The sequence below is a fragment of the Coffea arabica genome, chromosome 4e, assembly GCF_036785885.1.
Source record: "Coffea arabica cultivar ET-39 chromosome 4e, Coffea Arabica ET-39 HiFi, whole genome shotgun sequence".
Classification (NCBI taxonomy): Eukaryota; Viridiplantae; Streptophyta; class Magnoliopsida; order Gentianales; family Rubiaceae; genus Coffea; species Coffea arabica.
The window spans coordinates 16,361,512-16,379,342 of record NC_092317.1 but is presented as its reverse complement, the minus strand read 5'-3'; the positions used below and the strand labels follow the sequence as shown (position 1 = coordinate 16,379,342).

The following is a 17,831-nucleotide window of genomic DNA, read 5'->3' as shown; positions in this document are numbered from 1 at the left end:
CAACCACTTTCTCAAGTTAATCAACTTTAGAAGATGAGATAATATCTAATATCTAGGAAAAAACTCAAAATTACTCATACTCTCATAGGCTTGATGTGTTTTGTTGGTCGGTCCTCACAAAGCAGATAAAATATCTTGACACATCAATACTTTTTGTTTGAAATATAGTTTTTAGCACCAACATACAAACTGAACATCACCCACCCCATAAGAAAATTTAGGGAAGCTCAAATGTCTTGCAGTTCCATCATTCAATTGCTTATAATATGTGCTATTGATTATCTTCATCTTCCAATCACTCACAATGCTAGTGTAGTAATACATTTTAGTGGCAGTTGTCGAGGCTACGAAATTAGATGAAAGTTGAAATTCCATCTTGGTTTTGTTTTTGGTTTAATAAAGAAAACTTGTGTGTTTTGTGGGAAGAGATTGGGGAAGAGATTAAATGCATTTAAAAGTCTTGTTTGGCAGTGTGGAAGGGTTTAAAGAGAGGAGTGGCTTTATATGTCATAGAATATATCCTGATCATGTACTATGGAACAAGGTAAATACTCTCTACCGTACTATCGGTAATATCCTGAAAAATTATCATGACAAACTAATAATTTCAAACATACAAATTGAATTTTGTACTTTATGTAAATAGTATTGAAATATTAAATAAAACTAATCAAAGTCTTATCATAGATTTGTAAACTTGTTAAGATGCTATCACATGATTTAAGAAATCATTGGTAAGAATAATAGTAAAAGGTAAAGATAGAAAGAGTACCTGCGGATGACACAATAGCTAATCCATTTACTAAAACTTATTTAAAAAGAAAAAACATGATAGTCATGTAGGCTCATTTAGTCTTGAACTTATAAGTGATTGGTTTTATTGCAAGTAGGAGATTGAAAATGTGTGTATCATAAAGTCAATCAAGTTCTAGGGTTTAATATGCACGTGAACTATTTATGTTATAATAAATGACATCTTTATTATACTAATTGCTCATATATCTACATTTGTATAATAAAACCCTTAGAGTAAACTTAATCGATGAAATCATAAGAGTTATGATTGTGAGGTTCATTGAATTATAGATAAGATTTATTCTTAAATGTCTCTAGTCAAAGTATTAATAGGAAAGGCATTGTTAATATGGTTAGACTAACATATAGTGTGTCACTTCTATATGAAAAGGAGTAGATCTCATCTATTGTGGTGTGTGAGATACCTGAATTAGTATATGGGTGCATGATAAGATAGTCAAGTTCACTAGATTGATCCGCATAGAGATATCCTTTAAATGCCAAAGGATTAATCTCTAAGTGATGTTTGTGTAAGTGATCTTTAGACTTAAGATTAACATAATATTTTGAGTGTGGGTGGTTATATTTTATTTGCTATATGATTGCTCCTGTACCAAGGGATGCTCATATTAATATCAAATGGGTATATATTTGAGGTAGGGAAAGATGGTTAATAACATATAAGAATTTATGACCTCTTATGAAAGAGGAGCTATCTCATATCCGGCCATTTATACAAGTACAATTCAAAATTCTTAGCACTAAGTGAAAGAGTCTTAGAAAGTGTTTCTAAGTATTTTTTTTCAGTGGAGTTATATTTTAGTACAAGAAATGAACATTAATCACATAATAGAATAGGCACAATTTATTCTAAGATTAATATGAGACAAGTGTGATAAAAGGATATTAATTACACAGTAAACATTTACTAAAAGGTGAAGTCATCCACTTAACTTTTCTCATTACTTGGGTGGTCATGATGCATTGTTAGATGTCAACCTTGATTTATAAGAATGAGTTGATTCATTAGTGGAATCAACGATAAATTAGAAGGAGTTTTAATTTATCTAGTTCTTATTTATTAAGAATTATAACTCATGCTTATTGCTAACGTATATAGGAATCTAATCGGTCACAGACATTAAGAACATCTTCAACTACATTAAAAGAATTTCAAGTAGGGACTTGAAAGATAAGTTTTCATAACTTATAGTTAATCTTGAGGCACTTATAGTGCAAGTAAGTTTAAATTTGTCAAATACAAGAGTTATATTAGAATAGAGAAGGTAAATCCTAATGAAAACTACTTTCAGGTTTACATAAGGATATGAATAATTTATTTGTCTATAAATAATACTAGCAAAACTAATTGACACACAAATTGTCTTGTGAGATTTTTGAGAAAAATCTTAAGAGGGAAATACTCAAAATTCATCCAAGAAAATAAGGAAAAAATCATATCTCTTATTTATGTCATTTGAGTGGGTTTTTTATGGTAGAAAACTAGGGTTTTCTCAACCAATTTGTGTGAAGTGTTTTGAGAATAGTTAGCACTAATCTAACTTAAACTAATTGAATCTTGGAGGTTCTAGCCAAAGAGAATCTTATGGATCACAATTAGAGGCCAAACACGTGTGCGGCTACGTGGATCACTTTACCATCCTCTTCATCAGATCTCCATCAGTTCAAGAAGATCTTCATGAGTTGAGGTAACGTTCTTGAATAGACTCTTGGTCTCATGGATTTAATTGATCTACTAAAGGAATAAAAAAATTTTAATTTTTTCACTATGCTTGTCTCTATGATTTCTTACAAGAAGTTGGATAAAATACTAAGACTTCATTAAGAACTAATCATTAGATAGATGTTAAATATGGGTATCTATTACAACTACTTATGTGAATAACATAGGCAATGATCAATTTTTGCAATTGGTACTTTTAAGTGAAAACATTAAGGAAGTTCTAAATTAAATGAAAAGTAGTAATAATATTTAGAAGACTTAAGTAGCAGACTAAGAAGGAAAATGTGTATAAGGTTAAGGAATTTTTGTAACTCATGAGCTAATGATTGTAAGTGCAGTTGAGAAGCTTTATGTTAAGATTGTGAGTAGATGAGGGAAGTTACAAGTTCCTTACTAAAGACATTTAGGTGGATAGTATTATATATAGGGTGTGTTAGAACTAATTAATGCTTAGGAGAGATAGCAAGTTAAAAGATCAGTTTGACAAATGAGTTTATGAGTGTTTGCTTAAAAATTTACTGTAACTTATTGTTGAATTTGTAAAAAAAAAAAATTAAGTCGTAAAACTTTTTTTTCTTTTTCTTTCTTTCTTTTTCCTTTTCTTCCCTCTCCTCTTCTTCTCCCTCATTACTGCACCGTTGTAGGCGTAGGAAGCTCCATAGGAGATAGCAATTTTTTTTCTGTTTTTTTCTCTCTCCCCCACTTCTCCTTCTTCCGCCCTCCTCTCCTCTCCTCTCCCCTGCTTCTACTCCTTCCTCCTCCCTTCCTCTCCTTGTCCTTTCCCCTTCCCTCTCCCTTTCCCGTGCCACTCTCCCCATCCTCCCCTTGTGCGATCTGGTCATGCTATCATGGACGGGGAAGGGAGAAAGGGGAGGACCTCTCCTCCCTCATGCGATCTAGTGGCGCTACCATGGCGGGGGGAGGAGCTGGCGAGGGAAAAGGGAGGAGGAGGGAGAGGGGAGTGGAGAAGGAGAGGGAGGGAGGAGAAAAGAGGAGAGGGAAAGGGAGAAGAGAAAGAAAGAAAGTAAAAAAGATATGGCCGGCTCCCATGCCGGAAGAGTTGTCGACTGGTGTTGGCTGACAATGGAGGTGGTGGTGGGTTTGAGGTGGGGGAAGGAAGAAGAAGAAAGGAAAAAAGGGAAATTTTTTGTATGTTTTTGAGTATTTTGAAATCTGTATTTTAAAATTTTTGAAATTATTGTAGTTAAAATTGTTTAAAAACTTGTATGAGAAAATTTTGGCAAAAAATTAGTTTGCCAAACAGGTTTGAAAAGTATGTTGCTTTTTACCAATAGGGGTGAATTCGGATCCGAAGGTAAGAATCACTTCCGTTAGATTTTTATTCATGTCAAGAAAGTGAAGAATTTCTAATGGCTTGCTATGCTAAGATTAAAGTAGTATACTAATAGATTTGGTTGTTACTCTAAACTTAGTATATCATGTTGCACGTTCACTGTGCTTGCATGTAATTGTGAATGTTTGGCAACGTATATTGATTACTTAAGACACATTTTGGCTTGCTACTGTAATATGGTTGATCTAAAAGTTGTTCATGTCTAAATGTCTTATGTGTGTTAAAACTGAAATTGTTCTTCGGAAACTATGACTGCTATGTTTATAAACAAGGGATGATCATGGTTATGTATGTGTTTCAAGTGTTAATTTGTTTGCATGGGATAATTTGCAGTGTTTTCAGAACCGGAACGGACCAGCCGGTTCAACCAATTGGACCGCGAACTGGCCTTAGCTCTGGTCCGATTGATTACTAAACCCAAAAAATAACATAAAATCATTAAGAACCGGTCAAACCTTTTGAACCGATAAAAACTGGACGAACTGAGAACCGGCGGTTTTTGAATTTACTAAAAAATTAAGTTAAACACAACCTACACTACACTAAAAGATAAAAACCGTAGCGCTTACTAATAGTGCCGCTTTCCTCCAACCCTTGGTCCTTTTTCTTCCTTTGGCTTCAAGACCTTCATAGATTTTGTTCCTTCTTTCATGCTTCATCTGCAACTCCATAGATCTACAAATTCTCTCCATTTGCAATTTCGGCAAGTGAACAAGTTGGTGAAGACTCCATTTTCTTTTGCCAAATCCAGGATCTTAGGTGCGTTCAACATTTAAACTTTTCCCTTTGAAGATTTTCATCTGTATTTTTTTTGTTCTTTAGTGCTAATTAATTTTGATTTACTTTTCTGTGCAGTAGTTTTGATCATTTTCTTTAATGTAAAGTTCGACCTTTATTTTTCCATGAACAAACTTCACCTCCTGGTCTTAACGGCAATTAAATATCAACATGTTTGTTCTTTTTTTTTCTTCAACTCAACCAGGGGATAGAAATTGATAAAGTCAAATAGTACCCAATCCACTAATGTCACAGCTTTTGTTAACATATAATAGATGTTCCTAGGCTATAATATTTTATTATCTATCAATGTTAACATCCTTTCTTTTTTCTTTTCTTTAGCCTTATGATTGTCTGCTGGAGTTCAATTCATACCACTACTATTATTTAAACAAGCAATGTTCCTTATCATGAAGTATACATCTCAGTTCATTTACCAGCATTAGCCCAATAAAATCGTGCTCAAATTAAATTTTATTAATTATATAATGCTTCAATCTTTTGTTGCCTAGCTAGTTAGTCCCAATTTTGTCAGTAACTTTTTTAGCATACTTTTTAACTTTTAAGTGTTTGGTTTACATTTTATTGCCTTTTTTTCTTGTAAAGTTGCTTGAAATCTTATATTAAGTTGGTTGATATTTCTATTTTTTTTTTAATTTTTGGAGTTAGATGTGAGTGGACTTATCTCATGACAGTGAACTTGTGAACACTACAACAAAAATGGCATTTAGCGGCATTTAACGGTGTCAGTATAAATTATCTAACCTGACACTTTATCTATCCTCACACTTAGGGCGAGTGTTGTCCCTTCCAATGTGGGGATAGCCTCAAATCTTTAGTAGCATTCAAATGTGTCAGGAAAACAATGCTGCTATAGCATTCCTTCTGCCAACAAAAACAATTTTTGTGATAATCGAAAGTGTCCATATAGCTTTAGAACATCAGTAGGATATCCAACTTTTGAAGTCTTAATATTTGGCTTTAAGGACACGCAGCCATGTGAATTTACACTGCTTTGGACGACATGGCCATTTGTCATTAGTGTTTTTCGACCTAAGCTATGCTGACACTTTTAATTGCCAGGAGTTTTTTCCCTGTTTTTTTTTATATGGAAGCAACCTGCAATTAGTCCTCCCTGCTGTACATTCCATCAACCAGAATCGCAAGGGACTTGTAAAATTATCCCAAAGAGCAGAATGCATATAGCAATTTAAAAGAAGAAGTCAATACTCAAATATATTTCATTAAATTAAAAGTGGATAACAAGTACTAAAATCGCAAACAAGTGCTAATTAAAAGCAAGTACTAAAATTCCAAACCAGTACCAAAAGATTGTCATTTACAATAACTTGAAAGACTTTCTTGTGCACAAACTAAAAGACTCCCATCCCTAACAAGTTGAAAGAAGTAGAAGTAGCTTCCAAACTTTCCATTTTATTGAGAGTCCTCAGTCATAACCATGAAGTCCCCATCATTCTTCAGCTGTTTCCACCTGTGCACAAAGACCAAGGGGATCATTAGATCATCATAGCTAGAACTAAAATTCCAGAAAATCTGCAATGTATTTAAGTGCATATCTCACCAAATGACAAGGCCAAGCAACTGGTGCACCAAGTGCATCTTGAATTGTTTGCTGCAAATCATACGGTCTAATCAATTGCTCACGTGGACTCATTGCAACTTGTATCTGTATTTCACACCAGTTTGGCCCAAGAGCTTGTCCCCCGACCTCATCCAATGGATTCAGACTCCGTAAATATCCCTTTGCCACGATTTTTGTTGGGTCAAACAAACTTTTTAGTGAAACCATATTCCCTACCTAGTAAAGATCCAACAAGTACAAGAATCAAACTCATGCCAAATTTCAGATTACAAATGTGAAAGTTTAAAAGTTGTAAATACTTACTCGAATAGGTCGCGTGGCTCGCGATGGAGTTTGGCTTGACACATTGTTAGATGATGATGAATGATGTCTCGGGCTGTCAATGGAGAGCCCCTTCCATGTTGAACTAAAACCATTTTCTTCAAGCTGGCTATTTCATCATCTTGTCACTGAAGCCTTTCCTCCAAACGGACCAATGTTGACTGTTGTTGAACACTTATACGGTAACATGTGTTACGACTAGGAATGTCTTCCCATAAGTCCGTTGGATTCACACCGTCACTAAACAAGCGAACATGACCATGTTTGTCTTGCCCAACCACCTGGGCAAATATATCATTGCGACCAACTGGATCTTGCGACTCCGATGGAAGCTGATTTTTCAGCTCATTCATTTTTTCCTACATAATAAAGGAAAACACTTGTTATTGCAAAAGCCTGTCTGAAAACAATGGTAGAATTTATAGGCTTGTGTTCTCAGATCCTTACCAAATTCTCAGCAACTATGGTACTTGATGGAGTTCTATCGGCATGGGTATAAAACTTATTGAACATTTCTACTCTAGTAGGAGGTCTTCCCAACTGTTTGACCTATAAGAAATTGAATTTTTTTAATTATAATTTTAGCATTTAGCATATAATTAAAAAACAAGCTAACATAATGAAACATGTACGAGTAAAAAAAATAGCAACTAAAAAAAGGATGAGATATCACCAAGTGGTTCCGAAGATGAGCAAATGACTTTTTTCCAGTTGTGTGGTTCATCTTCTTCTCCCCTCTAGCTTTCTTGTTCCTCTCACTTAGTTTCTAAATTTCAAAATCAAAAGCAAGATTACAGCATTGAATAAACACAACTTTATGAAGAATGTTGTAGCTGATTTGTACCTTTGCTTCTTCACTTTTCCAATAAGCCCAAAGTTTGATCTATTGCTCTTCTCGTACCCTTATGTCCTTTTGAAACCGAGCTTCAGCATTTGGCACGGCAGGATCAAAATATGTAGCCTTTAAATCTGCCTTCCAGCTTCTCTATTTTTTGCCAATAAATCTTAAGGTCCAAGCTTCTAGTCCCATAGGCAAAGCAAACCTTTCCTGAAACGTAGTTAGGAACTAGAAAATCAACATAACTTCACAGTAATTTTTGTAGAAAGCATACATAATACAAAAGCTACCATTACCTTTATCACTTCTAACATGTCCATTTTAAGTTTCCTTGGCATCTTAAGCCAACTTTCAACATCTATTGGACAATACATATCATTCCTAGCCAAACTGCCCAAGAATTCAGAGAAAGAGGTTTTCTCACTTATTGGGATCCCATTGTCATCGAGTTTAATCTCAATCCGTGGAAAGTCCTTAGGCCGACCCCAAATTTCTTTCATAAATGTAGGGCCTCGGGTTTTCTGATGTACTTCACTTGAATCATTTGTAGTTTCTTTTCCTATATTAAATAAGAAAAAGGTGCAAGTTATGAACATAAAAAATGCACTTCTGGAATTGGTTCAAACAGTTAGTAATACCTGCATCGTCCGAGTTGCATGACATGAAGGTGGTGTCATTGGAATGTTGACCTTGAGAATCCTGATTTGGATTTTTTTCAGTTGGTATGTGCCTTGTTCCAAGTGGAGATTGTTGAATTGGAGAGTTCTGGCACTGCTCATGCGACTGTGAACCTCCATCAGCTTGTTGAGTAACTTGGTCACCTGATTCATGCATTATTCCCAATGTAGAATTCTGGATTGGAGATTGAGGTGCCCGAGCAGCTTCTCCTTGAACTTGTTCAATTACATTTTCATGGCTTGTTCCAAGTGGAGGCTGCTGCCTTGTTTCATGACATGAGGGAGGTTGCTCAATTGGTTCATCTCTCAATCCATTTGCAGCGCGCTTACATTTTCGACCTCTACGGGCCATACCTGCATAATTCACCATTTATTTGATACCAGGTCCACCACCATATATATATTTTTTGGGGGAAGAAAGGGACAAATGTAAATGTGTAGCCTTTATTGAAGCAGACACTCTACCTATAGCAGTGCATCAATCTGGGATAATGGATAAAGTATACAAACTAAAATTAATGAACAAGTTATCTTGACTACAGCTTACACTGCAAGCCGAGCTCAAGCATACTTTTATTGAACTAATTTTGAGTTGCAACGAATATTATTGAATCTATTGTATATCAAACTCGGGCAGTTTGCTTCTAATTATATTTGAAAAACCTTTTTGCTTATAAATCAGAACTTGAAAACAGCTTTAAGAACTTGATGATTACAGTTGGGTAAATTTGACGAAACCCACAAATCAATTCTCAAAATCCTAGTACTATCATCTCTATCAACAAAATGTTCTCACGTCACAAGGTCTGCTCAGGTCATGTAGTTCCATTTGAGAGGTTACTAAAAAGCTCCCATGGAAAGTAAAAACAGAGCAGAACCAAAAGAAGTCCATCATTCATGGGGAAACCCCCTACTTGCTCAAATCAAGCAGTCCAGCACACAATCATTTGCTGGTGAAAAACAAAACTAACATAATAGGCATTTTAGAACCCAATATCTACCAAGTACTAGCAAAGACACTTACAATTTTCAACAATCATACTAGAATCCAAAGCTATCATTTTCATTTGTGACTACAAATTTCCTCATAAACAATCAGCACCAACAATTTAGAAGTCCAGGATTCATGAGGAAAAAAACTTTGGAAATTTACTCTTTAAAGTTGTAACAGAAAGCAACTGACAATACACAACACTATGTCGCATTCGACAGCTCTCACAAGCCACATTGTCCTAATCTGACAAGAAAGAAGAACAGATAGCATCTCTACCAGGCTTTCGACCTATGCAACTAGAAATGTGCTTCTCAGAAACGGAGAAGGAGGTTGTCAGAAATGGGAATCGAACAACCTAAATTAGACAGATGTCTACCATGCAATGCAAAATTAGACACAAAATACTGAAATTACCTCAAACTATGGCTTGAATCCCTAACTTCTCGGTTTCCCCAAGCTTAAAGATCTGAACTTTAGCTTTCACCCAAGCTTTGAAGCCCTAATTTCTCATTCCTTGCTACCAAGCCAATGCAACAGCCGAATTAGGGATTTTCATGGTGCGAGCTCAACAAAGTTACCTAAATGGGTTCGAGTTCATGGACGGGTTTATCCAAATTGGTGGTGCGAGCTTGAAACAGAGAGAGAGGGCAAAGGGAAGGGACAACGAGAGAGGGAGAAGATGTCTGAAATAAAGGCGGTACTAATGACGCCAAAGTAAATTAGTCAAGCCTCTTGAATTTTTCAATTTGCCGCGCTAATTTTTGTGTGTTTGGGCAAAATTTTGTTAAAGCTACATAACAACTAAAAATGTTATTACAGCTATATACAATATAATATAACAACTACAAAAATAACAACTTAAAATTTTGTTAAAGCTATATAAGAAGTAAAAATTTTGTTAAAGCTATACACAATATAGTGTAACAACTAAAAATATCTTAAATTAAAAATTTTGTGAAGCTAACAAAAAACATGAATTTAATCAAAATGTTTTCGGTACCCAATTTATTTTATGCTACTAGCAATTATGTACGGCTTGTAGTCTAACAAGCCGTTAGAAGGATCGAATTAGTTTATGGAACATAAAAATGAACTTGTGAATACATGAACTTTCCACTGATAAATGTTAGGATTAGAATTGATTGAACATATATATATTCAATATTTTCAATTCCAAAGCAATTGCCGTTCAACTTTGTGTTTATTATAAGCTATTAAACACTTAGAAGATCTTAAATTTGAACATTTCACTGCAATTGCCGTGTAACTTTGCGTTAATTAGAAGCAATTAAACACTTAGAATATTCAATGTTTTCAATTCCAAAGCAATTGCCGTTCAACTTTGTGTTAATTAGAAGCAATTAAACTAGAATTCGGGTTGTCCGAATTCATATATTTCGAATTTGGTTCGAATTCGGTAATGGAGTTTATAAATTTTATATAATATTATATAATATTATAAATTTTATATTATATAATAAATTTTATATTAAACACTTAGAATATTCAATATTTTCAATTCCAAAGCAATTGCCGTGTAACTTTGCATTAATTAGAAGCAATTAAACACTTAGAATATTCAATGTTTTCAATTCAACAAAGCAATTGCCATTCAACTTTGTGTTAATTAGAAGCAATTAAACTAGAATTCGGGTTGTCCGAATTCATATATTTCAAATTTGGTTCGAATTCGGTAATGGAGTTTATAAATTTTATATAATATATAATATTATATATATATATAATAAATTTTATATTAAACACTTAGAATATTCAATGTTTTCAATTCCAAAGCAATTGCCGTGTAACTTTGCGTTAATTAGAAGCAATTAAACACTTAGAATATTCAATGTTTTCAATTCCAAAGCAATTGCCGTTCAACTTTGTGTTAATTAGAAGCTATTAAACACTTACAAGATCTTAAATTTGAACTTTCCACTAATAAACGTTAAATTAGTGGAAAGTTTGATGGTCAATCCAAAATTTCGACAAAACCGATTAAACTATCCCAAAGATCAGTTATGGAGTGGACATATATGCAATAACAATCCAAGTTCGGAATGATCGGTTCGGTCGATTCGACCGGTTCGATTGTGTCTCCAGTCTTGTTCAATGGTTAATCCAAAAATTCAATTAAACCGAACAACCTTCAATCAAAGATTAGTTATGGAGTATATATACAGAATATGCAATAACAACGTTTGATCAGTATGATCGGTTTGATCTATTCGATCGTGCTTGACCGGTTCGATCGTGTCTCCAGTCACTTTAATGGTTAATCCAAAATTTCGACTAAACCGATTAAATTCGATCAAACATCAGTTCGACCGGAAATTTAGAGAATTTCACTTTTTGAATTGTTATTTATTTAAAAAATAATTTTTCCATTGTATTAAAAAATTATTTAAGAAATTTATCGATTAAAGTTTCAAATTATTTCTATTGATCAAAAATTAGAGAGGGGTGATTGGAAATCAAAAATTGGCCATAATACAATGATTCACTACATTAATATTACAGCTTACAATTAATGGAATTGCTTATAAAATAATGACCAGTATTTATCCAGCCCATTGGGCTCTTAAAATTAGTAATGGGTTGTTTTATGTTTGGTCTGAATTGATTTGCAAAAATTGCATTATATCTTACACTCAAAAGTTTAAAAAACAAAACAAAGAAATGATTATTGTAATTATCAAAAATAATAATAACAATTTTGTTAAAACATTTAACGAATCATAATCAAACTTGAAAGTGAATTTGATGGATAGCAATTTCCCATAACACAAAGGCATTTAGAGATTGCACAGAACATTTCAATTGAGACCATGTATGGTGTACGGGCAGGTGCTTGAATAAACACCATGATCTGCAATTCCGCAAATTTGAAACCATATTTGTCCCTTCAAATTTAGTTGCTGTATACAATAATCAAACGAACCAAAACTCACAAGCTTCAAGTAATTTTAGACCAACGAAATGTAGACAAGTAATTGCAGCCAGTAGTAGAGCCTTAGCAATTGAAACATATAACAATTAATAGGGCCAACAAGCTTAGCAACTATAAAAGATACTAAATCAGATTATATTGGGACAAATCAACTTCAATCCCAAGTCCATCCTCACGAACCCAACTAATTTCCTCATTTTCATTCTCAACAACAGGATTGCCAACATCACTTTGCAAATATGTCTCAACATCCATGGTTGTGCCCATGTTATATCCACCTCTTGCAGTGGTAGAGATAACAACTTGCCAATCCTTATCAGTTGGATCTTCCACATAAAAAACCTGTGATGCTTGTGAAGCGAGTATAAATGGCTCAACATGAGGCCTCACATTTGCAAAATTGACTACAGTAAACCCATCAGCATCTTGTTTCATTCTCGAACCATTTGATATCCAATCACATTCGAATAACACCACCCGACGACCTCCATAAATTAATTCAACAACATTTTTCAAGACGCCGAAGTAGACTAGTTCACTCAAAACTGGATTTTGATCCCTTATACTTGCAAAACTGGATGTTGTTGCATTGACTGTAACACCACTATTCTGCGTTTTTCTTTTCTTCTCAACTTCGTTGGTGTGAAACCGAAATCCATTAACAACATACTTGTCATGTTGGATTCCAACAACATCTGGACCTTTAGCAAGGAACCTCAAGTCTCTCAACACCGAAACATTTTGAGGAAGTTCTAACTTGTCAATCTGTAAAAAAAAAAAAAAGATGATAAAACTATATTTGAAGTCCTACAATTCAAATTGTACTTAATATTCAGAATTTTACTTACATGTTCAGCAAACCAACAAGCAAAATTTTCGCTGTGCAAGCGCTCTTTTAGATGCTGTGGAACTTGAGGATGCCATTCTTCTATCAATCTACGATGCTGCCTAGAAGTACATGAGTCAAAATTGTAATCATACATTGAATTCTACAATAAAATTTTAATGCATCAAGTTGTAGTTGAACTTACTCTATGTAAGGTGTGACAGCATCACAGTTAAATAAAATATACTGATGTGCTTTACTCAAGATATGAGCATCAAAAACTGTTGCCTTGCCCCTCCCCAAAGGATGTCCTGATTTAGAGAATATATCTAAACCCTCTTCAATTTCCTTATGTACTTCTTCATTTCTGCTTGGACGATTGAATTTTGTCTCAACATAGTCCGCAAGATACAACGAGCAAAAGTTTATGCATTCTTCTGCCAAGTAGCCTTGAGCAATCGAACCTTCAGGCCTACTTTTATTTCGAACATAAGATTTTAATGTTCCTAGGTACCTAAAGTATCATCATTCCAAACTCTCTGTTTAGTTCCACAAATCAAAGAAAGAAAAAAAGTAATAAACATTTAAGGCATAATTAGAATTACAAGCAGTACCTCTCTACAGGATACATCCAACGATAATACACCGGGCCACCTAATTTCACTTCAGTTGCCAAATGAATAGTTAAATGCACCATGACATCGAAGAATGTTGGTGGAAAGCATTTCTCAAGATCGCAGAGTATAACGGCAATTTCACTTTCCAAACGAACCACATCTTGAGGACAAATAACTTTAGAACAAAGCTGCCTGAAGTATCTACTCAATCGAATCAAAGGATAGCGCACTGATTTTGGCAAAGTCTTTCTCAAAGCTATAGGCATCAATTGCTGCATTAGAATATGATTATCATGACTTTTAAGCCCCGAAATTCTTGGTGGCTTTACTCGAACGCATCTTGAGACGTTAGCTGCATAACCATCTGGAACTTTCACTTTTTTTAGCACATTGCAAAACATAGTTTTCTGTTTTTTATCCATTGCAAAGGAAGATGGAGGTAAGTAAACCTTTCCAGGTTCTGTCTCAATGGGATGCAGCTCTTTTCTTATTCCCATTTCTCTCAAATCACGGCGGGAATTATAATGGTCCTTTGCTTTATCCTCAATATCCAGCAATGTCCCCCAAATATTTTCACAAACATTCTTCTCAATGTGCATGAAGTCAAGATTATGTCTTAAGACATTATCTTTCCAATATGGCAAGTCAAAGAAAATACTCCTCTTTTTCCAATTAAAAGGCAATTTCGGATTACCTTTCACAAGTTTTCCAAATTTAATTTGCAAGTCTCCCAATTCACTCACAATCATATCCCCAGTTTGTAAAGGTGGTCGCTTTCCATATTCTTCGGTGCCATCAAACAATTGGGCTTGCTTTCTAAATTTATGCTTACTATCTAAGAATCTACGATGACCCATATAGCAATGCTTGAAACTATGAGTCAACCGTCGAGCATGAGTGAACTTGTGACAAACAGGACAAGCATATTCACCTTTAGTGCTCCACCCAGATAACATTGCATATCCAGGAAAATCACTAATGGTCCACAACAGAGCTGCATGCAATTGAAAATTTTCTTTTTGGGATGCATCATAAGTTTGAATGCCAAAATCCCACAATTCGGTCAATTCTTTAACTAGAGGCTGTAGATAAACATCAATATTATTCCCAGGAGAGGATGGTCCGGGTATTAACAAGGACAACATGAAGTACGGTTGCTTCATACACATCCACGGAGGTAAGTTATATGGTATTAAAACCACAGGCCAAGTACTGTGTGTAGAACTCATGTTGTTGAATGGATTAAACCCATCAGATGCCAACCCCAATCTAACATTTCGACAATCCTTAGCAAATTCTGGATGTAGATGGTCAAAAGTTTGCCAAGCTGGAGAATCAGCTGGATGTCTCATACAACCATCTTTTGTACGTTTTTCCTCATGCCATCTCATTTGAGATGCAATTTTAGAAGACATAAATAGTCTTTGTAATCTAGATTTTAAAGGAAAATGCCACAATACTTTTTGAGGGATTTTTCTTTTTTCACCAGTTGGATCATTTTCTGAAGCAACCCACCTAAGCTCGTTACATGTTTCGCATTAAGTTCTTTTTTCAGCACTACCCCAATAAAGAGAACAATCATTAGGACATGCATCGATCTTTTCATAACCCAGCCCCAATGTATTCATCAATTTCTCAGCCTCATAGTAAGAAGAAGGCAAATTAGTCATGGCCTCCGGAAATGCTTCTCTCAACAGCTCAACAAGCATATTAAAAATCTTGTTACTCATCTTACCAAGGCATTTTAGGTGAAGCAAACGAATAATGAAAGACAACTTCGAGAAATTTTTGCAACCACTGTACAAATCCTGTTGAGAATCATCAATCAATTTGTAAAATTTTTCAGCCTCTGAAACAGGAAAGTCCCCTTCTCTATTCAATTCATTTGTTCCATGTGGTATCCCAAATACATCATGGACCAAGTCTTGCATGTCATTAGTCCCATTTGAAACCCCAATTGATGTATTTTCAGAATTAGATGTGGCTTCATAGTAGTTTGAAAGTTCTCCATGTGCTATCCAATTATTATAACCCTTGATAAAGCCTACCACTTTCAAATGATCATATGCTTCCATTTTAGTCACACAAACACCCATGCCGCAATCTTTGCAAGGACACAAAATCAATCCGTCACAACTTGATCTAGAAAATGCAAAGTTTAGAAACATTTGAAGTCCTGCCTCATACTTTTCACTTGTTCTTGGAAAATCCATCCAACTTTTATCCATACTTTTAATATAAATAAATGTCCTCCAACAAGCTTCCAAGAGCATGAAAACAACAACTACACATTAGTACTTAGAAAAGGCATAGGTTTATGACATGGTTAGACCGCCAGCAGATATTTATGAAGAAAAAGCATTCACCACAGAGAGACAGTGAAATGTGAAAGAAAGAAGAAAATCTATCTAGCTTTTTATTTTATACTCATAATCTTTTTTTGGTCCAAGGATTCTTTTAAGTTGCTATGACTATTCAGCTAATTGATCTAGAAACAGGACTAAATTGAGAAAAAAAAACAGAACCCGTAAGGGTGCTATGTCATCCTGAACTGGGAGGGGTGGAAGTTCGAGTCAATCACACCTACATAATCAAATGGTACACCATTCGATCTCACCCATCTCAATAACGACATAATATTTGTTTGTCTATTCAATAATCTTGCTCAACAACAATCTGAACCTATCTGTCACGGATGCATAACCAGCACATGACCAATGTGCAGTTCAACAAAAAGTCCATTAATTAAGTCCTTAAATATTAATTTTCATCAACCTATTTCTTAAACTTTTGCACTTGTCTTGCAAAAAGGTCATTCCAGTCACCCCATTGCTATTTTGATCTTCATCAAAGAGCTTCCAAGTCGATTTCTATTCATAGCCTAAACAGAGCTTCAATTACAACTAAGTTTCATAGATTAACATTAAAAGAGATTCACAGAAAAAAAATGAAAAACAGGGGGGAATTGATATTTTATCGAACAGGTTATGGGCAACAGCTTCATTGTGTTTACCACTTCAATTTTGGAACAAGATATGCGCACCTGAAATATCTTCCCGCTTTCCCAATGTAGAGCTCCGTTCTTCAGCTTTTACTCCCTGCCTGCCCTTCCAGATGTCTTAGCCGAGGGATTTAAAGTTGAGGTTAGAAAAGATGAAGATGGTTGTTTGCGGAGATAGCTTCGATTGCTACCAACATTCTGGACTGGCCGAGATAGCTTGTATGCTGAGAGGTGAGAGAGATGAGAAGAAGAAAATTTTCACCAAGTCCTTTTGCCGGCAAAATGAAACTTCACAGTACTTCAGCAAGTGTTTTGGAGCCAAAATAAAACGATGTCGTTTTCTGTGTTTTTTTGATTTTTTTTTTTGGTTCATCTCACATTTTCTAGAGTGTCATCATAGGTTACTGCCCTTGGCGTTTCAGATTTAGCTCCAAATTTTTAGGGATTTTTTTTGATTGACTTGCCATTTGAATTTTAACTATTTATTATCTAATGAAGTTTCAATGAATTTGTGATTTTTTTGCTTGAATAGTGTTTATGTTTTGGCGGTATCTTTTCCAGATTTAGTTCCAAATTTTCAGGGATTTTTGTGGATTTTTACCGTCGTATAAGCTTACTGCATAGGCATAGTCTTACTTGCAAAAAAAAAAAAAAAAAAAAAAAAAAAAAAAAAAAAAACAGTGGACCAAGGAACCGTCCGGTTGAACCAGAAAAACCGCGAACTAGCCATCCCTACAGTTCATCTTACGGGTCCGAGTCTAAAAACATTGATAATTTGCAACAGCATTAGGTTTATTTTTAACAGATATTTATTCTTTTTTTAACAGATCAATAATGGTTCTCCATTATCTCCTTGGTGACTCAACACATGAAGCGTCTTATCAATGAGATCATGCTTTGTTGCCCGCAACTACATTAGTGACTACATATCGATGGAAATTTATATGGTTAGCATAGAAAAATGAGAATATGATAATAATAAGTTGGAACAAAATTGAATAGTTCAAGTCTTTAGTAAAAACTTAGTTAGGAATCAAGTAAACTTTAGATCAGAGAAGTGGTTTTAACAATCACCTTTTTATTCATAATTGGACTTGTAGTTTTAGAAATTAATGTAGTCTAACTATCAGAGTTGCTTAAAAGGAAAAAGGCTTGTGCAAGTGATTTAGGTTATGGTAGATTTTCTCATACTATATCAACCTGTGAAATGTTAAAAAAATAATAAATTTAAAACTAGGTATTGTATATAGTTGATAATTACTGGTCAAAATTGATTTTTGCCCTAAAGAAACAAAAACAACAAAATTAAGGATATATAAGTAGGATGACCACTG

At 34.6% G+C, this 17,831-nt stretch overlaps 1 protein-coding gene across 1 annotated transcript; it reads right to left on the bottom strand.

The window, feature by feature from the left end:
- Window positions 1–12,176: 12,176 nt before the first annotated feature.
- Window positions 12,177–14,911, bottom strand: LOC113740857 (uncharacterized). Its single transcript, XM_072046512.1, has 4 exons — window positions 13,494–14,911; window positions 13,085–13,393; window positions 12,902–13,001; window positions 12,177–12,818 (listed from the first exon to the last, which is right to left on the bottom strand). The coding sequence occupies exons 1-4, from the start codon at window positions 14,909–14,911 to the stop codon at window positions 12,177–12,179; spliced, it is 2,469 nt and encodes an 822-aa protein (XP_071902613.1).
- Between the last annotated feature and the right edge of the window lie 2,920 nt (window positions 14,912–17,831).